Genomic DNA, 22,226 nt, shown 5'->3' with positions numbered 1-22,226 from the left:
GTAAAAACTTGTTTAGTAATTGAGCTTACTAATGTAAAATTAATTCTTGAATTTCACATACTCATAACTTTATAGCCACTAATAACACAACCGATGGCGATAGAATGTTTCTGGCTGGAATTTTCGTCGGGAAAAAATTGATACAAATTCTTGAATCACATTGTGTATCAACAATATTCTATCTATCTATCTATTATAAAAATTTGTGATTTCGTCGTCGTCAATAAATTACGTCATCAATCAACAATGTCAACAAATAACGCTTCACTACAAATAATCCAAAAATCCAAAAATGTCGTCATCAACAATGTCAACAGATATTTGTTTATTCGACATTGTTGTGGAACACAACAATGCCGTGTAAACAAATTTCTGTTGGCATTGTTGATGACGACACAACAATTCCGAATAAACAAATAACGCTTCACAACAAGGAAATCAAAAACTCTCAAGCCAGTCGCATTATTACTGTTCCAGAAGCAGCACATCCCATTTTTCAATATTGACTGACAGTCGGCCTAAAACATTAGGAAAGTGAAAGAAGAAGTTATCAAGTATTTGAAGTACCAACTCCAACAAGGTAAACTGATACTCATTCGATATATTATGATTACGAAAATATTATGAAAAGTGACTTCATGATCGATTTTGAGACGAAGATTTGCAGGGGTGGGGCTGGACGTAAAAGGTTGACTGAACAAGAACTGTTGGCCTCTGAAGAGCGACGTAAAGAACTACAACATCAGACCGATTTAAGAAATAAAAAAACGAAAGAAGACTTACATTGATAAACGAGACTATATTAACGACACACGTAGAAAAACAAACGAAGATTTGCAAGGGTGGGGTTGGAAGTAGATAGTTGACTAACCAAGAACAGTTGGCCTCTGAAAAGCGACGTAAAGAACTAATCCATCAGACCTATTTAACAAATAAAAAAACGAAGGGAGAGTTACATTGATAAGCATAGAAAAACGTATACAACAAGAGCAGAAGAGAGAGAAAAAAAAATCAGACGAAGATTAGCAATGGTGTTGCTGGACGTAGAAAGTTGACTGATCATGAACTGTTGGCCTCTGAACAGCAACGTAAAGAACTAAAACATCAGAACTATTCAACAAAAGACAGAAGAGAAAAAAAAGAAGATTTGCAAGGGTGGGGTTGGAAGTAGATAGTTGACCAACTAAGAGCTGTTGGCCTCTGATCAGCGACGTAAAGAAGTAAAATATCAGATTACAGGAAGCGCTCCGAAAGGATTAGCCATCGTTTTCGTCAAAAAATGACGTCATCAACAATATCACCTTATATTTGTTTATACACAGGGGTTAGTTTAGTGTCTTACTCAAGATTTTAAAACGCAACCAACCCCCTTCGGGGGGTTGGTCAAGTGTTTAAACCCCCCATTCGGGGGGGGGGGGGTTAGTTTAGTTTCTTACTCAGGGGTTAAACACTAAACTAACTCCTCTTTGGGACTAACCAAGGTTGGTTGCGTTTACAAACATGACCAACCCCAGCTAGGAGCTCCGAAAGGAGCGCCCTGCTCTAGTTGTATTAAAACCAATGACGAATACTGATGGACAATGAATTTGTGAAGAGTTTGCCAAAGTTCATAAAGGGACTGCCACCTAGGCCATTTCTGTCTTTGCATCTCGCAGTATTTACGATGATCCTTATCCCCCATTTAACACTACTGCAGGAGAGACAGCTCACAATCACACGCTGCTAAATAAATTAATGTCATGACGTATTGACAATGTTTTGTTTTTTTACAGGGTTCGGAAAGTCATGAAAACAAAAGAACAAAGACAGTATGAATTAAGGTAAGAAATTTACTAAGTCATGTTTTATGGATTAATAAAGATTATTGATGTCGCATAAAACAGTCTGCGTTCTGAAAGTTGCTTATTTTTGATGTACATACGTCTATACTGTAGGGATATTCGGCAAAAACAGCGTTAGTTACGAAGATGTGTAGGATCCATACCAACAATGTGTAAATGTGGATCGACAATTATTAGCTTTCATATGAACTCCTGCTTGCATAACAATGCAAGAAATAGGATTGGAATTTCTAAAACACGCCTGCAACAATATTGACTTAACGTGCCGTAAGGCTCTTTTCTCATTTATTATGCATGCTGTATAATTACCTGAATAAATCTTATTACAATCCACTCCTTTATCTAGGAAACTAATTGTTACGTCATCTGTTTATTCGGCATTGTTTTGTTTAATAAATAAACAAAATAATACCGAATACAATAATTATTATTGCCGTCAACAATCCGATTTCTTCAGTGTGGAAAGAGCTAAGCTGTGAATCGCTTGTAGAAGAAGTGCGTCGTAGAGTAGACAATTTTGTGATGGTGAAATCCTTTTAAAAATCACAGGTACTTGTCTTATATAAGAATTATTAAGAAATCTGTGAAACTGCCCTCAAATCTCTCCATTTTATTTTCGATTAAACTGATCATTGCCCGTGGACATCGTGGTCTCCTACAATTGAACAAAGTTTAAGGTAAGGGATTCCTATTTATTATTATTGTTCATTACATTTAATTTTTGACGTAAATACGTCTATACAGAAGGGTCATTCGGCCAAAACAGCGTTAGTTTCGAAGATGTGTAAGATCCAGCGCCGAGTCACCTTTAAACGTTCATTCCTCAGGAATGGTAAACGTAAGGGTAATATAACCTATATAATAATAATAATAATAATATATTTGGTTTAGACTATATACAGAGATCTGTGGCCGCCTAACACCAGGTTTTCACGGCCACAGTCCTTACATACGTAGCACTATTCGCACTACTGCTTACTACAACTATTCACTAATGCTACTCTACATGACTATTCCTTAATCCCTAATACTATTTACATAACTCATCCGTATTGTTCTCGTGCCTTCTACCCCAGTGGCAGTTCTAAATTCCTAATTTTGACCTGTCTTTTACATCTTACTTTGTACAGAAATTTCCCTACATCCCTGACCTCCGTGTCATTCGTAGTGCTTAAAATTTTCTTGACGGCCAACTCTTCGCCAACGGTGAACCACTTGTTCCTCAGGAGCTGTTCCCTCCACCTCCCGGTTTCCGTACACTTTAATAGTATGTGAATCTCGCTTTCTGTCGCCCCACATAAAGGGCATATTTTCCCATCCATGCCCCCCCTCATCCCTCTCAGCTTCCAAATACCCGCTCTGAACCATGCCCATCCCTCCCTCTCCGCCCTCGTACAGCAACCAATGTAGCCCTGTCTACCCCACCCTGATTTCATCTCCCCGTACAACGCCAGAGATCTCTTTTCTCTAATTTTAGCAAAAACGTTCTGTCGTTCTATGGCGTTGCACCTTTCCTTTAAAATTTCCCACGTCCTGCCCACACTTCTTCCTTGCGGATCCTGCCAAATATACCCCAACCCTAATTTATCTAATTCCTCTTTTACCCCCTTAGCCCATCCCCCAATTTTGTTTTGCGGTAGATCGAGTAAAGACCGAATGTGTAATGAGGAAGGAAGGAAGCTCGTCGATTTCTGTGAAAGGAACCTTCTAGAAATGCTGAATGGAAAATACGGCGAGGACACGGAGGGGGACTTTACTTATGTCAGCCAGCTGGGGAAGAGTGTCATAGACTATTCTCTGTTGTCGGAGGGGTTGGTAGGGGAAGTGGTGGATTTCAGAGTAGGGACGGAAATTCTTAGTAGTCATATGCCGTTAACCATATAACCTATATGTAAAATGATCAGTAAATAAGGACCCTTAACAATCTGTAATGTATTTTATTGTAATTATAATTGTTTTTACATTTATTTTAATTTTAATGAAGCAATGTGTGCAATTTTCAATGCATCTGGCGCGTTAAGCGCCCGCCTCTCGAAAACCGTAAGAGATGGATCGGACATATCGCATTAGAAATACGTATTACCTCTTGAGCTTTCCATATCTGTTTTCAGATTTTACATGCCACAAATGGTTTAGGTTCTACAAACATTTATTTATACAAATAAAGCCGCATCGCATTTCACGCTACTGTTGTGTTTGTGTGTTGCGTCATACTATGTAGACATAACAAGATGGATGACATTAAAGCTAAAATAGTCCGTAGTGCAGAATAAATGAGACAATACAGAAAACGTAAAAAATTGAAGTATTAAATAATGAACCTGAAGTTCCAAAAAAATACCAAAAACCAATGATGAACGTGGATAGTCAAATAATCATTGTCTTAATCAAACTATTTACTCAATTGTAAAGCATGTATAAAGGGAATATTTAGAATAAAGCTAATATATGAACTCCCTTCAATTGTATTTATTGCTTAAATATAATTTAAATACAAAGACGTATTTAAGTCAGATTCTCCGGAACCGTCGTTCCACTGTCAATTTTTTTTCTAAATGAACTTCTGCGGGTAAATATAACAGAAAGTAAATTTTCCAGATTATGATTGTGCCTTATTGCCCTTTTGTTACAGCCCTAAGATGGATCCAAGGGTATATGATGAAAGCAGCCATCAGGGTTTGAAATTCAATGTCTGTACGATCCATTATGAGGACGAGGTAGTACGGGAAAGGACTGCCCAAGCTTCGGATTCATTAAGAAAATCTATTCTCGAAAAGCATGTGGGGAAGAAATATGTGGAGGTATTAAAAATCTTATAAACTATGTTACTAAGCCTTTCTTGAACAGTCACCATATTATTAACCGGACACAACACAACTCATCTGCGTATACTAAAATATGAAAATGTCGATGCTGAGAATATCCTAAAACTGTTTATTTCCCATCTTCATTATCCGAATTTTTTAAATGATTAAAGACAGCTGCCTTTGGAATCTTCGGTTACTGTTACAGAGCTTGAAGATGTGGAATATTTGTAGTTTGCGGTTAATGCCATGCTTTATCTGAGGCAACTAATGCGTTTTATTAAGTTTCGATTGCATTAAATTGCATTTATGGACCCACGGTTGAGGTTACTTAAGAATGACATATCTTACATGCAAGAAAATTTGATTATTACATTAATGAAATTCTGTGTTACTGGAAAAAAGCATAATGCTCCTAACAAATACTGATAGCAAAGTGAAAAATAGAGCATAAACAATGTATGATTATAATACATATATTTATTTTGGCCGTCTATACACAAACTTATTAAAATGAGTTGTTAAAATATTATAACATTCACAATATAAATATAAAATATGTTATGTTTTGATGCTCTTATTATCGTATTTCGAGTTTACATTCTATGGCATCTTCATATTAGAAACGACATGTTTCGATGTACTAAGACATCATCTTCAGGTTATCAATTCTATTAATTTTATAAACTATTATATACTAAGCTGCGTTGCATTTATTGATTTTATGCGGTTGTGAATCCATCCATCTTCATGATTGAATTGGTGTTAATGTTTCGTTGTTTATTGTCATGTTGTAATGTGTTGTATCATGTCTGACACCGGGAGACGATAACCTGATACTCTTATAACCTGATGATTATGCCAACAGCTACAGCCTGGGCAGGTAAACGGGACAGCAATTTCTAATACTGCTACTGAAGGTGCATCAATACTGGAGGAGGGTCAGTTTTATACCTATGTATGCAGGGATTCACAATCCATCAACACGTCGGATCTTTGCCACACACCAGTAAGTACAGATATTATCAAGTTTACTTGAAAAGTAAATCCATCAATTTTCTGAACTGTTTGCTTATGGAATCTGCATGTGTGTTGCATTCAAAAGCGTACGTACATGTCTAACACATTCAGTCTTCAACAGCACTGTTGTCGGTAGTTAAAATTTTATTTGTGAGGGATGAATTTTGTAGTAGAATCGAGGAAGGAGAGCTAAGCCACATTCACATTTAGCCAATTTAATGTCACTGTGTTTCCTTAGCACACAGTTATATCATTTGTCTGTAGTTTATTTTTTAAGTTCTAACGAAATAAGTCTATCAGCATAACACGTGATCATCTTACGCTACGTTATGTACCTGTAACAACAAATGTCATGATTGATCGAAGATCTATCAAATAAAATTACACTAAAGATGTCACTTTAAGAAAAGTAAGATACAATAAATTCATAAACTTTCTTTAGAGTAATATAATTGTCTACATTTTAAACAATACGGAGTGAATAATTTCACATTAATTCATTTATCGTTTCTTGTGAAACTTCATGGAACTCTTGAAATTAAGAAAAATAGAAGATAGTTTATTTCTTTTAAACCCGTGTTGTTCTGTTGGCAGTCAACTTATCGATAATTCATATTTTATGGTCGTCTTATAGGTGTCAATCTTGTCATATTTCTGCCAAATGACTTTTCCCACCTCTTGGAAGGTAGTTATATATGTATCTGTAGCATGATGGGATGCCCCCATTTTTTAATTGACAAGCGATACAGTTACATAAATATGTGTATCATAAGTGCATTGGCCACGTAGCAATGTTTGGAAAATTGTCCGCTACAGGTCTATAGACCTCAACCTTCTATATTTATGTCCGTAGGGTTATGCGAAATCATGCGTGAAAATGAAAATCAGAAATAGAACAGACAACTTTATAAAATTATGCATGTTGGAAGACACGTAAATGGTTGTATTCAAGTTCTTGAGGATTACACATTTCGTAGAAAAATGAGTAACTGTGCTGACTGTGGATACTTGAAACATACGATATTTTATAAAGTCAATTGCAAATCGTAAGAACTTGTTTAGTAATTGAGCTTACTTATGTAAAAATAATTCTTGAATTTCCCATACTCATAACTTTATAGCCACTAATAACACAACCGATGGCGATAGAATGTTTCTGACTGGAATTTCCGTCAGGAATATATTGATACAAATTCCTGAATCACATTTTTTATCTACAATATTTGCATTAACACCAATGACGAATACTGATGGACAATGAATTTGTGAATAATTTCCCAAAGGTCATAAATAGACTGCCACCTAAGCCATTTCTGTCTTTGCATCTCGCATAGTGGACTACTTATGACGACCCTCATATTCCATTTAACACCCTGCAGGAGAGACAGCTCACACTCACAAGCTGTAAAATAATTGAAAGTCATAACGTATTGAAATTATTTTGTTTTGTTACAGGGATCCCAGGTGATGAAAACGGAAGGACAAGGACATTATAAACTACGGTAAGAAATTTACTAAATCATGTTGATGGATTAATAAACTTTATTGATGTCTTATAGGACAGTCTGTGTTCTGAAATTTCCGTGTTTTGACTTCTGCGGGTAAATACCACAGAATGCAAAATATCCTGATTATGAATGTGTGTCTATGCGCTATTAGGTTGAAAGTTGTTCTACGCAATATGTTTTATGTTTTTAATCTGAATTTTTATTCTTATACCACTACATGCTTTTACTTTGACTGGTAATTTACAAGTGGTTCTATGTAAGTGGACAAAAATAGTAGCTATGAAAATTAAATTGTTTATGCATTTTGGTCTGATAATATTTCGTGTGTCGCATTAATAAGCACTAAAACCTTAATAAGAAATTTGTACTGTTGACGGACTGTCAATTTAAATATTAGTGTGTAACAGATTGCATTATTTTAATATTGTGCCAATATGATTTATTACAGGCCTCAATTTGCACTCGATGTAGACCTTCAAGAGTTGAAATCGGGACCATGCATGGGACACCAGGGCAGAACGGGAAACTTAATCTTTGGAGGCACGTAGAAGGGACAATAATAAAGATAATCTGATGGAGGAACGTTGTATGTGTTTATTGTCTATTTGAAATTTATAATGAATTATTAGTTTAGTTTTAAGAGTTACAGTTTCTTTAAATATTAAAATCTTTACAAGAATGTAACATACCCCATTTTGCCCTGAACCCGGGGCAAGACGGGGTGTGGTTGATATGTATTTTAAAAGTTGTAAGAAGATTATCTAATAAATATGACGTAGGATATAAAAATGATTTAGTATACAATGCAAAATGTCGAAACTTTACGCATTCTAAATACACTTAGCCCTAATGCAGACGACACACATGTGCACCTTTTCATCATCGTGACTATCAACACCTGCAGATGAGTTATGGGCCCATTTAAAGCAAGACGAATACCGGATCCACCCTTCAATTGACTGGGGATAGACATCGCCACAATACATGCAATTCTCATTTTATCCTCTTTTCTGGGTACCCCATTCAGCCCTATCCCATCCTGCCCAGAGTTTACTCTTTCAAATTAGGATTGCCCCAACAAAAATTACAGCATAAAAATAAATAAAATTATTTTGCATAAGACTTTCAAGACAACACCTTGTAACATGCAGAATTCAACAAATTCAATTCAATTCAATTAATTTATTTACGTGTTTGCCAACAGCAAGAAGACAATAACAGGTAGACACTGATAATACATACAATAATAATGAAATATATTACATAAACAGATTAATTAAACTTATACATGTACAGTATTAAATATAACAGCCAAGTACAGGGAAGCCCAAAAAAGAAACAATATTAACACAAAGCAAAATAAATGAAGAAATATAAATAAAAACAAATAATCCACATAGGGAACACTAATATAATTTTAAAACGTTAAAGAAATACAAAAACAGATTAACAAGCTACCGGGTCTACAATTTATGCTGTAACGGCCTTGCTTGCATTGCGTGCTCGGCCGAGTGCACTGTTAGTGTGGGATAGAGATAGCGTGTTATTCCCGTGAATCACAGGCGAATCAGTTTCATTGCGTCTCTCGTCGCGGATTGACGTTGATAATATGGTGTACAGTATTAAGCAACGTGTGTTCTTAGTCGAAACATATGCCAAATATTCATCCTACGGAAGATGCCGCCGTAAATATCGCGGACATTTTCCCGGTGAAAGTGTTCCTAGCAGGCCCACGATAGAGAGATTAATAAAAAAATTTCGTAGTACGGGATCAGTTTTGGATAAAAAGAAGAACAGGAAACGGAGTGTATTGACGGAAATTGGATGAAATTGGGGCTTTCTTAGAAAAAAGTCCAAGGAAATCTTTGGCACGTTTAGCTGCATAATCTGGCGTGTCATTGGGATCTGCTCACACAGCAACGAGACTTCTGAAATTGCGACCATATAAGACCACTGTTGTTCAGAGACTCACACGACGCGCGGTAACCTTTCTCACGAAAGTGTTCAACGCGGTCCTCCGCAGGCAGCACTTCCCCTCGGCATGGAAACACGCTCGCGTGGTGTCCATACTGAAACCGGGGAAGGACCCCACGCTACCTTCTTCCTATAGACCCATCAGTCTTCTCGACACGGTCGGCAAGCTCTGCGAGAAGATCCTCCTAACGAGGGTCCTACACGAGGTCAGCGAACGCGGGCTGCTGCGCGACGAGCAGTTTGGGTTTCGACCCAGACACAGCACGTCGTTGCAGCTGGCTCGCCTCGTCGAAAGGGTCAACAGAAACCTTGATGAAACCATGGGTTTTACGTGAATACGTCTGCGTTAGCGGGTAATATTTTCTTTGGGATATGGGAATGAAATGAAGGTAACGAAATGGATATATGGCTTTTATTTAGCATAAGAAATATACAGAGTCTTAGCTAGTAATCGATGACAATTTTGATTAGCATTGGTCTATAGTAAGATAAGTAAGACACGAAAGGCATAACTGAGTGTGAGCCCAGTGTTGTAGGCGTCGTTGGCACATACTGCAGACGGAACTCGCGTTGCATGAATTCAACCAGAGACTGGTTGCGTCGTACGTCGATATTGAAGTCCCCCGTTTAAACGATTGAAGTTTCCGTATCGGGTTCGAAGTTGGGAAGGAATTTCTTAACGCTCTCCGAATATTGCATGAGCGATCGATACAGACAGAATTCAACATCAGAGACCGCCCTTTCCGATGAGGTACGTTGCTTATATTTCCGCTGGGCTTTTCGGTGAGTATGGGCCGACATCAGAAAGTTTAAATTTTTCACGAATTATTTTTGATTTGTCACCAACAAATATTTTACAATGTTTACTTTTTAAATCTATAGATCTAGATGAGATCTTTCGTTTGGCACAAAACCAGCGCGCTAGCACATCGGAGTCGCGAGATATACTGCCCGGAAATTTTCGCTCACGCCCAAAATATCCGCCAGTCGCCGCGGGCCCCCACCCGCGCCTCGCGCATGCGCGGCGCCAACTAAAGATAATGCTCGCATCGTAGTCGTGTACCCGATCGAACGAGACCACATTTATTTCAGTCGTGTTATTAGTCACGAAGGATCACCCTGCAAACGTTACATCGCCGTTTCCGTCCTGGTACCCCATATGTCGGTCTGATTTTAAAGACGTATTCACGTCAAAATCAGTGACGAACAAAAATAAAATGTCATGGGAGGAGAATTAGGAGGTGGCATGTGTTTAAGTCCAGTCAATTCTTGGAATTGGAAAGGGAGGGAATGAGGTTGCTCAGGTGACAGAATCTCCCTGTAGTCGTCATCATTCATGTCATCCTCTTCACTGTAGTACATGATGTGCGCAGGTGGGCCTGTTGTTTCTCGATCACTTTCAGTGTAATCGTAGTCACCTTCAGGAACAAAGTCACTATCACTATCTATAATACCTAAATAATCCAAAATATCTATGTCATCCATCCATGAAGTGGGACCAGTCATTGCCCAGGCAAAAATTCTGAAAACAAAACACTTATATATACAGTAAAACCTCTCTAACTTGGAAGCTTGCGGTTCCAGGATAATGTGTCCAACTTACAGAGGTGTCCAGGAAGGAGGAAAAGGAGAAAATTATCCTTTCAAATTGATGTGTAATGACAATGCGGTAATTGTAATGTATTATGGAGCCCTTCCCCAAAAGGAAATTATTAATAAGAAAAACCGAAAGGGTGAATTAAATTTTTACAAATTTTGTTTTCATTAAATTAAACTTGCATGGATAAGCTCAAAGGGAAGGGCACCGATACCTTACGTTTACCGACAATGTAATCTATTTACTTACATAATCTAACTATTGTAGGCTTGCTCAAATTAAGAATTAATGACAATAATAATAATCTTTTGAAACCCACTCTCATGGTTGCACATTACACCCCAGCCTCAATGAAATTTTAAATGTTCAGAATGTATTTTTTTAACTATGCTTACAGCATGCATGCACCTTTACAAACTAACAACAAAAGGGGTGTTCAATATATAGGGTATTGTGGATATGTAAAATTATAGGATATTCGCCGGTTGCAATTAAAAGTGCCGAATGTAGAGGGGTGTCCAGGATATAGAGATGTCCAACTTCAGGAGTTTTGCTGTATAATAAAGTAAAGAAAACAACGAAAATTACAATAAACACCCTAAAAATTTAAATAAAAACAAAATTAGGAAACAAAACACTTATCTTAGCAAATAATAAAGCGAAAAATAAGAGCCAAATTCCTCAGGATAATACGAAGTCAACTTATGAACTCAAAGTATTTAATTTGTTATTCGAAAGATATTTTTGTTGGCCTACAGGAGCTATCTGTTAAGGAAAACATGAACAAAATTTTAAAATATCTGATACAAACTTGTATTGCCATCTGAGAGCCTTGTATGTAATTAAACATCAGATTTAATCAGGGCTGTCGGATTTTCGCTCTGATCGTTTCAGCCACTACTGCTTCGGCCGGCGGAACGGCCGGTTGAACCATTAAGAGTAACTACTTATATCAGAATCTCATCTCGTGTCTTATTATGTACTCTTAAAATGTTTATCTGCGATTCTTCTGTGTACAGACATTAAAATTTATATAAAATGAAGAAATTGTGCATATGAAAATCAATATGAACACAATTTATGTATAATTCCAAACTATGAAAGTGATTCAGATCTGACCTGGAATTTTTATCAGTGCATGTCAACATATAATTTTACCAATTTTTTATTTTTTCGTTATCAGGACAAGTGTATAGTTCCTGGAAACTTTCTAGCTCGTTCAACCATCCCTCTCCCGAAGCAATATGTCCACCACTTCTCCCCACATTTTCACTTTGCTTCTGCTATCTTTCTTAATTCTGTCTCTGTGAACTAATTGCGTTACATTTGGTTCCTTAATAGAAAAAAAGCTGTAGTTTTTATTTTACGTACTGTTCTACAAATTATAAGTTAAACATGTACCACTTGGATGATAAAATATGAAATACCTTGCCTCATCTATGGTGTTATTTTGGTTTCCAAATAAAATTAAACCTAGGATTATACAAAGCACCATATACTGAAAATTATCTAAAATATTTTTACTATCCATTCATACAATCCATGGTTTGATTTCACTTCTCTTGTGATGGCATGTTTTGGGTTATAGCCTCATCTTCAGGGCATCACCACCTTCTTTGTATTACTATAATAATAATAATAATAATAATAATAATAATAATTTATTTACATTCCATGGATCCATAAGACAGTCAGATGGCAATAGGATGTGGAAAGAGCCATAATAATAATACAATACATATTATAAAGTACAATTCATAATATTATATACATTTCACATAATACGAAACAAAGGGTTCAACTAAAGAAACTGTAAGCTACAAATTGATGTGCCCATTACATATAAAAGAAAATTTTTCACTTATTTGTAAACATCATAAATTCATTGACAGAGTAAAAGGAGTGTGTAATTAAGTATCTTTTTAATGCTACTTTAAATTTCTCCTTCTTATTTACAAGACTTGTGAGATTTGATGGTAGACTGTTGAAAATTTTGATTCCTGCATAATATGCACTCTTCTGAAAGCATGAGAGGTTGGCAATTGGTCTATGAAGCTGATTTTTATTTCTTGTGTTGACATTGTGTACAGCAGAGTTAGTTTGAAAGAGTTCTTGGTTATTTACAATAAAGTTCATTAATGAGAATATGTATTTGGAAGGTAGAGCTAAGATCTCTAATCTCTTAAACAGACATCTACATGAATTTCTAGGTTTTACACCAGCCAATAATCTAACAATTTTATTTTGTTAAGTGAATATTTTTTTAGTGTTTGATGAATTACCCCCAAAAATTATTACACAATTCATTATAGCGTGTAAATAGGCAATATATACTGATCTGAGTGTGTCAGTGTTGCTGACATGCAACAGACATCTAACTGCATAACATGCTCCACTTAACTTAGGTATCACATGTAGATCAGAAATCAATACGCAATTCTCAGTGTGTTGCCTTCATAATGAGGTTTTTGTAAATGACGTTCATGAAGCAAAACATTTAATCTTCCCCTAATACCATGAAGGTTTCGTAACTCGAAACATGTCGCCACATGTGGATTTTTTAATACAAGACGTAAGGTGAAACTGCTGTGTGTTCATGGATGGTAATACTCTAGATAAAATTAAAAGTCTGTAAAATAATTAATTACAATAAGACTTATTGAGCAGAAAATAACGAGGAGAAATAATATTTCCTTCTTTGCTGCAAATAATATTTCTCTTTATTTTTTTTGTAGTTCCTACATCAATTCAAATTCGTACATTATTTTCATAAGAAAAGTAATTAAATTTAATGTATCCGTCCTGGTTGTAATCAACTGCAGACTACTGAGTTTCCCAATCCAACATTTTTTTACGTTTCTAAGCACCTAGCACTTAAACGACCCGTTCTTCAGCTTGCGCGCGGGCCCGGGTCATTTAAGTGCTAACTTCTAAGTGCTAAGAAACATAATAAAACGTCCGAACAGGCAACCAATCGGATTAAGTTTTAGGAGTAATCGCTTGCATTCGGTAGGTTCTTGATGACACAAGTTGACATCAGGGTTCTACGAACATTTACGTTTGTCACCGGATTCCTGCAATTTCAAATATTAGAAATTAGAACAACCAATCTTTAATCATCCATCAGTATTATCTACACTCAAGACAATTTTTATCACATTTCACTGACACAGTTACAGAAAATATGTAACTCAACATAAGATGATGTAACTCACGAAGGAATGCGTCTTCTACCATAAATAATTTATTTAATATAAATTAATAGAAATGTGCATTTATGTAAAGTAATATAATTTTTCTTTTTGGGTTCTAAAATATCAGAGATTTCTGTGTAGAATAAGTATAAAAGAATTATCTTTATGAGTCGTAAAATGTGTTGCCCTAAAAATATCCATGTCTGATGGGCTGGCTCTGTCTTTGGGTAGAATGGAAAACTGCTTTAAGGTAAGGAAACAGGCTTCCACCGAAATGTCGTTGATTATAATTTGTTTCCAGACAATCTTAACAAAAACTCCTCCAATCGGAATGCAATGTACGATTGCCACACCATATTTCAGAACAGTTCACACGTGATTTTTTTTTCACTCATGCACATAGAACCCCGGCCACCGTGCTATTATAACGTAATACAATTTCATTACATCAAAGTGGAGGGAGAGATTATGAATATTTTAAAACGCTGTCAAATGGCTTATTTTCTGCGCTAACTAAGTTTGGTACACTTCATTAGGCCATTACCTTAGGTCATAATAATAAATTTCATCACACACTTTCTTTGGAGAGATAAGCGTGTCTTGTTTGAGACGTGCGCCCATGAAATTATTTCCTTCTTTTGGCAATATATTTTCAAAACTTTTTCGTCCCACCACAAATAGTTCATGATAGGTTGTGCTGGACGTAAAACAGACAAAAACCAAAATCAAATGAATTGCTGTGGGATTCCTGGATCCTCAACAGTCGAGTATGAAGAAAGTTGTCTTCTGGGATCTTTTTGGAGCTGCTTACTCACTCCGTCAACAGATGGCAGGAGACTGCATGGTCAAACACGCCAAGAGACAGACTTTTCCAAATAAACACTAATCAAAAATGGGAACATGAAACGGATAGGCGTCGTTAAACCTGAAACTGGCCTGACACTTTTATAAAAGCCGAAGATTATGGCGATGCTGATATACTGAACGCCAGAAACATCCTGCCCAAGAGAGTGCCACTGATCAAAGAAACTTAGTCAAAGAGCTTTGAAGACGGACATAGAGTCCCATCTCCGAAACGTCGTTTTACGTTTTATATTTACTAGACGATGAATAATATCCAAGAAAAATTTTATTCAATTGTTTCTTATTAATGCAGTTATAATTTACTTCTGTTTAGAATTACCAAGTCATTTGCCCTCTGCTTTAACGATTCAGCTTGACCGCAACATAACTCTGCCTGCTTTCATTCTACCCCCTACTTATCACCCTCTTTTGCGCGCTACATTCAATGCCCTGAATAAGCAGTTAGAACCTCTGAAACGTCGGTCAGTTTCTACGACACTAGAAGTTGCAGCACCCGCAAGATCGCGGTTATGTCGACCGGAAATGATTCATTTCTAGTGCTTTTCGAAAGTAACAGTTTATGATTATATAGCCCTGAACAATCATACAAAGAAACAAACAAAGAAACAAACCATCGATTTTCCTTGTCATTGAAATATTTGACACCGAAGTTGTTCGCTTCGTAATATCCGCCGATGACGAAGATCTTATCGTTGATCACTTCTGCGTTTAAATCACTTGAATAGGCGTCCATGCTAGGGAACTTAATCCACTTGTTTTCTGTAGGATCATACTTTTCGGTAGTGAGCTCGGATGATGTCGTGTTGTGTCCTCCTGCACATACACATCCACACATTCCGTAATAGCTCACAGTATATAAAAAACCTGCCAAACGAAACTTATTCTAACCCCATTCAGCGGGTCCCTTCTTGATATTTGTAACTCTGTCACATGGCCACGAAATATTTGGCCTTTATAGAGCCACAAGATTCATTACCTTATTCACAAAAGTCGGTAGTTGAACTCTTCTGACATACTCTAGATCCTTAAAAACATTTTAATATTATCCTTCCTTTCAAGGATATGTATCACTACAATAATTTTATTCACCGTCTTTACACAAGCTTATAGATTGTTAAAATCACATAAAATTATAACATTTCAATATTTGATATTGTTACATTTTAAAATGACGACATGTTTCGATGTTCACTCCATCATCGTCAGGTCTATCAATCAAAATTAAAAACTGTTGCATCTGCTGCTCTGCGTATACTGATTTGTTCTACCCATTAGAGTTGCAGTCTACCGTTCCGTAATATCGGACACGCACCTCACACACAACCCGATTTAAGGCATCTAGACGCAGCCTCCAAATTTAATGGAAGAAGCCTGAAGGTTAAACAAATAAAATCTAATGGGTAGAACAAATCAGTATACGCAGAGCAGCAGATGCAACAGTTTTTAATTTTGATTGATAGACCTGACGATGATGGAGTGAACATCGAAACATGGAGTGATGGAGTGATGATGATGATGGACCTGACGATAATTTTGATTGATAGACCTGACGATGATGGAGTGAACATCGAAACATGTCGTCATTTTAAAATGTAACAATATCAAATATTGAAATGTTATAATTTTATGTGATTTTAACAATCTATAAGCTTGTGTAAAGACGGTGAATAAAATTATTGTATTGAAGAACACAAGCATGACGCAATTAAGATATAAATGTATCACAAGTGGTATCTTACCTTAAAGATTACCAATTATAACTTTCTAGATGTTTGTATTTCTCGAAACTTCAATGCTTCACACTCCGCCCGTCTTACCCCCACGGACTTTACACTCTTAAAATTTATAATTCCTTAAACGGAACGAATGAATGAAATACAACGAAGAAAATTCATTCCCTTTTGCAGTGTTAATATTAGTATAAGGAACGAAATTAAGGATGAAATAGCTACAATATTATTTTCGTAATTGTAGCATCAGGAAATTGCACCTGACTTCTGTTTTCTGCTTCATGAAACTGCGTGCGAAAATAACGACCAAGAATAGACACAAGATTAACTGTTGAAAACTACGTTACCCAAAAAAGTGACGAAAAGCAAAGAATGCGAAGGGACTGCTTTAAACCATCGGATTTTTGGGGGATAACAGCACGGCAAACTGAAATGTCCTTGCTACAACTGGGACTGTGACAAATGGGGCATACGTTACTTGAGATACCACAAGAGATTATGCGTTGTTAGTTAGTTAGTAAGTAAGTTAAGTGTTCTTTGTGGAGAATATAATCGAAACCACGAATCGGGGTTAAAATTACTGACAAACTAACTCTGAAATGACAGGGGAAAAATGTTGTTCATAAAATCTCAGTCACTAGAAGAAAACCAGGAAAACATTTCACAATAGCAAGTTCTGTAAGAAAGATAGAGGGGCATCACTCAAAATGTTCAGAGTTCTCACCTAGAGCGTACAGACAGGCGTTGAAGGCGACGAATGAAAAATTGGCACGTCCAGTAATCATTGGTGCAACGAACGTCCATCGGTTGGTGTCCGGGTGATAAACTTCCACCGAGTTTAGGACATTGCAACCATCACATCCACCAGCGAAGTATATTTTGTCTGTAAAAACAAATTAGCTACATGACACGAACTCTACACATATTTCATGTAGGCAGGGGCATTAAACTGGCCCTTTCGAAGCACAAACATGGGACAATCCGTACTTAAATTTGTAAATCTATTAATGATATTGTATTTAATGTCCCCCTTCGTGTCATAGCAACTGCACGGACACGGCTGTCTCTGTTCATCTGTTTCTTTGTTTCGAATGCAGACAATCAGCGTGTCAAAGAAAAAGAGTTTAACTGATAAAATTTAATATAAACAGCATAAAGTGCTTAAATTAGTGCATAATGGAAATGATGGTAAGTTACTACTTCTGTGAAATGAATTTTACCTTACTTTACCAGAGATGTATGGTACGAGCTACCAAGCTGTGCTCTAAATTTATAATATAATGTGCAATGTACAAGAGATTATTAACAGTCTCAAAACCATATTACATCTGTATTATATGAGAACAAGTTTGATAGTTTTATAGTTGTTTACACTCACTCCTAGTGTACACTACAAAGACAGAAGACGATGTACAGGGACAGTTTACAAGAGCAGAAGAAACCATCACGCACTCAGAACTTCAAGCCTTTGTAGCCATCTTCGTACTTTCCACCGAGACAACCTCAAATCCTCCGATTTCTTCAACCGTTCTTGCGTTGTTACACGCGGACAGACAGACAGACAGACGCCTCGCCTTCTGTACTAATCCACAAATTCCTATTTCACGGCATTTACGTACCATTCAGCACAGCAGCACATGCATTGGATCGCGCTGTATTCATGGGAGCGATCCACAACCACTGGTTTTTCTTGCTGTCGTATCTTTCAGCCGTTCTGTGATCCCGATGTTCATCGTATCCGCCCATGGCGTACACTGCACCTCGCAGAACTGCCACACTTAAATTGCGTCTGAAACGATAAAAGTACAGACTCTGCTGTGCTCATTTTTTGCTGATTATGATGCATTTCCTCTCGCAGAACGCAATTGTTCGCTCGTCATTGTTAAATCATAATTCAAATGAATTAACAAGCAAGTCGTATTCTTAAGACCAACATTGTCGCAAAAGTCCTCCTGTATGTAAGTGGTACAATTTTACAGCCCCTGCCCACATTTATATTTTGTTCAGCTTTTGTTTCAAGGAGTTCCTTAGTTACCGATATGCATCTTACCTCCGGACATTCATAGGCGCCACCTCGCGACATTTCTTCGTAACAGCGTTGAAGCAGTGACATGAGCTTAAATATTCAGAGCCGTCGGTACCACCGATGACGTAAATGTCGAAACCGACTACTGCCGTGCCGTGTTCGGATCGCGGACCGATCGAGTCGACCCCTTCTACCTGCAGAAACGACAGGTTATGGCTTTAGGTTTCTTTGGGTCATTCGGTCTACTGATGTGAAGTCTTTACATTAGAGTTCAAGCGACCAACCACTGGAGCAGAGGAGCAACCCCCAACAGTGAACCGAAATTGCTACACCGTGGTGGGTGGCACTCGACAAAACCGTGAGAATTAACTTGGAGCAATGGTGGAATTATAAGAGACGGAGGAAACAGGAAGACCCAAAGAGAAGCTCAAACATTGCCAGTGCTCTCGTCAAGTACGACAGACAAATGTAAGATTTTTGATCAACAGCTGACATTTCAGGTTCGTACGTTGGTAAAGGCAGATGTTGGGATTTTTGGTTCTATCGACGCAAAGCTGGAGGCAGTACGTCCCCCACCGCACCCCAAACAGTGTCCCTTCTAATTCTCGCGGCGTTACCACGCAGATGGCCAACATCGACACTGATCAATACTTCATTTATTACGTTGAAATCCACTGACGATCAACGATGATTTCGTTTTATGTTGAAAATCAGCAGACAGGTTGCCATGACAGTTAATGTAAATGGTATTTAAGGCAAATTTCATATCCTTCGTCGATTCCTATTAGAACTTGCATTGTACATGAGACTCGGCATTTGTGTAATTTATGAATTTATTCTTTTTAATTCATGTATTTGGAGCTTCACTGCAATGGAAATAAACGAACACAAAATAAAGAGGCAAGGAGGTGCTTGTAATTAAACTTAAATAAACAATTACTTGGTATAAATAAGCAAAAGTGTGGAAAAGTAGTTTTTCTCGGAGGCGTCATTTAACAAGGCACGGTAAGAGTAGAAATGCGTGCAACTCACCACACTCCATCGGTCTGTCTGTGCGTCGTACGCTTCGATCACATCTGACGGATTTCCGTCACGAAACCCACCAATAGCAAACAGAATGTCTTGTGGGATACTTGGTGTCACGAGTTCCTTGTCTTTCTTCGTCACCATTTCCGATTCGTCACATAACAGGTTTTTCCCTCTCAGCTCTTTCAGAGGGACCGATGCTTCAGTGCGCATGCCCCTGCTGCCGACTTGAAAACAGCTGCGACTTTGATTTGACTCCATTTCCTGAAAAACTGTCCAACGGTTGTTACAGGTTTTTCTTCATACTGACGCGTGTGCACATCAACTGAGAGTGACTGAGAGGGAACACGGTACTGAGAAGAGAATTTGGTCCTGCGCGAGAGTTACTGACAAAGGAATGGTGAAATTTGCGTAATATGGAGCTTTATAGATGTCACATCAAGGGTGATGAGATGGGCAAGACATGTAGTACACATGGCAGAGACAAGAAGTGCAACTTTTGACGTAGATACGTCTATATGGAAGGGTCAGTGTCATTCCGCAAAAAAGTATAATGAAAAAGTTGTCGGTGGAACCACGGTTCAGAAGAATTTGACGTAAATACGTCTATGCGGAAAGGAAGTTTATATATTGGCTTTATTCTAAATGTTCCCTTTATATATGCTTTACAATTGAGATAATTTTGATTAAGACATTGCTTATTAACTTGAATTAGTTACGCTTAAAATGGGTCTGTGGTAGCTGAATGTAATAAAATGTAATGTAAGGTAAGGTAAGGTAAGGTAAGGTAAGGTAAGGTAAGGTAAGGTAAGGTAATGTAATGTAATGTAATGTAATGTAATGTAATTAAATGTAATATAACGTTTCCTAGGTAACAACAATGCCGAGTAAATAGAGGAAGTTTCCTAGATAACAACAATGCCGAATAAACACGACGTTCCCTAGGTAAACATTGTTTGTTGATACGGATCTTACACATTTTCGTTACACTTTTTTGCCGAATAACCATTTCCTATAGACGTAATTACGTCGAAAAGAAAAGAAACGAAGATTTGCAGGGGTAGGGTTGGACTTAGAACATTTGGCCTCTGAAGAGGGACGTAATGAACTAAAACATCAGAACTATTTAACAAATAAAGAAAATCGAAGGAAGACTTACATTTAGAAACGTAGAAAATCTTAATCAATAATAACAGAAATGCAAAGAAAGTTACAGTGGAACCACGGTTCCGGAGAATTTGACACAAATATGTCTATACGGTAAGAAGTTTACATAGTGACTTTATTCTAAATATTTTCTTTATACACGCTTTACAATTGATTAAAGTTTGAGTAAGACAGTACTGCCTACCTTGAATTAGTTACGCTTAATATGGGTCTGTGGTAGCTGAAATATGTTATAAAATTTGTACATTTTACAGTTTCAAAATATCGTGCTAACACCATATCTATACAAGATTTTGATCTAGTAGTACTACATTGAGGATTTGATATCAACATTAATCCAAACGTTTCTTCCATAAATGTGACAAAGCTTTGATTTTCCTCCTTCATAAAACAAAATCTCCTGTCAATATTATCGGCACTGTATTAGGATTTTCTGTGTCTCAAATGACTCAAAATAAGTATCTTACAATCATCAATAGGTGTATGGTTACAAATATACAGGGTTACAATTAAAACTTTTTCACCATTAACCATACACTCTGGATCTCGTTATTTAATACTTCTATTTTTTAACGTTTTCTGTAATGTCTCATATATTCTGCGTTATGGAGTATTTTAGCTTCAATGTCATACATCTTGTACATAGTATGACGCAACAAACTAACGCAACAATAGATTACTTAATAATTCTTATATAAGATAAGTACCTGTGATATTGTAAAACGTTTTTACCAGCACAAAAGTATATAGTCTACGACGCACTTTTTATACAAGCGTTACACAGCTCAGCTCTTTCCGGAATAACGAAAGCGGGTTGTTGACGGCAGTAATGTAACACTACAATGCAGAGTAAACAGATGACGTTTCCTAGGTAACATAACAGTGCATACAAGCTGACCATTGTTGTCAGTCCATATTTACAAATTGTTGATAGTATTTCCTAGGTAACCATGTTACACATTTTCCTGTCACTTTTTCGTTACACTTTTTCGTAACACTTTTTTGCGGAATAACCCTTCAATATAGACGTATTTACGTCAAAAAACAAACGAAGATATGCAAGGGTAGGGTTGATTGACCAAGAACAGTTGGCCCCTGAACAGTGACGTAAAGAACTAAAACATCAGACCTATTTAACAAATAAGGGAAAGCAAAGGAAGACACATTGAAAAACGTAGAAAAACTTATTCAACAAGAACATAAGAGCAAAAAAAGAACACGCTGAAAAACGAAATATCAAAAATCAACAGAAACCGATAGACGAAAAACGCGAAATTAAAGAGAAAGAAGGACTCTAAGGAAAGCGCTCCGAAAGAAGCGAGTTGCTCTAGTAAAAAATAATGTTATGAAGTACATTGTAACTGCAGTTGTGTCATCACTTAATTGTCACAATAAACCGAATTTCATATTGACAGTGGAGAACCAAAAACTTCTTAGTAGAGAATCGATCACAGTGCTACATTGTCTAACACAAA

General features: G+C 36.9%; 2 protein-coding genes across 5 annotated transcripts; one reads left to right on the top strand and one right to left on the bottom strand.

Annotated features, from left to right (window-relative positions):
* Nucleotides 1-439: 439 nt before the first annotated feature.
* Nucleotides 440-7,751, top strand: LOC110840079 (uncharacterized). Of its 3 annotated transcripts, XM_087350011.1 has the most exons (6): nt 440-580; nt 1,773-1,820; nt 4,474-4,642; nt 5,514-5,654; nt 7,121-7,167; nt 7,622-7,751. In XM_087350011.1, exons 2-6 carry the CDS (start codon nt 1,786-1,788, stop codon nt 7,719-7,721), a joined length of 492 nt encoding a protein of 163 aa, XP_087206137.1. In that variant the 5' UTR covers nt 440-580; nt 1,773-1,785; the 3' UTR covers nt 7,722-7,751. The 3 variants fall into 3 exon arrangements, with proteins under 3 accessions (XP_087206137.1, XP_087206139.1, XP_087206138.1); XM_087350013.1 differs by lacking the exons at nt 440-580; nt 1,773-1,820 and adding an exon at nt 2,241-2,390; XM_087350012.1 differs by lacking the exons at nt 440-580; nt 1,773-1,820 and adding an exon at nt 2,380-2,518.
* A 5,690-nt stretch (nt 7,752-13,441) lies between these two features.
* Nucleotides 13,442-21,597, bottom strand: LOC110840082 (uncharacterized). Of its 2 annotated transcripts, none has more exons than XM_087350009.1 (7): nt 21,459-21,597; nt 19,591-19,856; nt 18,583-18,752; nt 18,152-18,321; nt 17,257-17,415; nt 15,414-15,615; nt 13,442-13,818 (listed from the first exon to the last, which is right to left on the bottom strand). In XM_087350009.1, the coding sequence occupies exons 2-7, from the start codon at nt 19,843-19,845 to the stop codon at nt 13,731-13,733; spliced, it is 1,044 nt and encodes a 347-aa protein (XP_087206135.1). In that variant the 5' UTR covers nt 19,846-19,856; nt 21,459-21,597; the 3' UTR covers nt 13,442-13,730. The 2 variants fall into 2 exon arrangements, with proteins under 2 accessions (XP_087206135.1, XP_087206136.1); XM_087350010.1 differs by having other exon boundaries at nt 19,591-19,848; nt 21,459-21,570.
* Nucleotides 21,598-22,226: the final 629 nt, after the last annotated feature.

The sequence above is a fragment of the Zootermopsis nevadensis genome, unplaced genomic scaffold, assembly GCF_977971745.1.
Source record: "Zootermopsis nevadensis isolate Lab colony 2312 unplaced genomic scaffold, Znev_1.0 Znev_ptg000017l, whole genome shotgun sequence".
Lineage (NCBI taxonomy): Eukaryota > Metazoa > Arthropoda > Insecta > Blattodea > Termopsidae > Zootermopsis > Zootermopsis nevadensis.
This window is presented reverse-complemented; position numbering and strand designations above follow the sequence as displayed.

Bases quoted from the DNA above. Each gene is read 5' to 3' on its own strand.
- LOC110840079 (XM_087350011.1), top strand. From the start codon at position 1,786: ATGAAAACAAAAGAACAAAGACAGTATGAATTAAG. The intron at 4,643-5,513 runs GTATTAAAAATC...TTATGCCAACAG, and splicing joins TGGGGAAGAAATATGTGGAG to CTACAGCCTGGGCAGGTAAA. The intron at 5,655-7,120 runs GTAAGTACAGAT...GTTTTGTTACAG, and splicing joins CGGATCTTTGCCACACACCA to GGATCCCAGGTGATGAAAAC.
- LOC110840082 (XM_087350009.1), bottom strand. From the start codon at position 19,845: ATGGAGTCAAATCAAAGTCGCAGCTGTTTTCAAGTCGGCAGCAGGGGC. The intron at 18,322-18,582 runs GTAAGATGCATA...TTATCGTTTCAG, and splicing joins GCGCCTATGAATGTCCGGAG to ACGCAATTTAAGTGTGGCAG. The intron at 15,616-17,256 runs GTGAGAACTCTG...GTGTATGTGCAG, and splicing joins CGCCTGTCTGTACGCTCTAG to GAGGACACAACACGACATCA.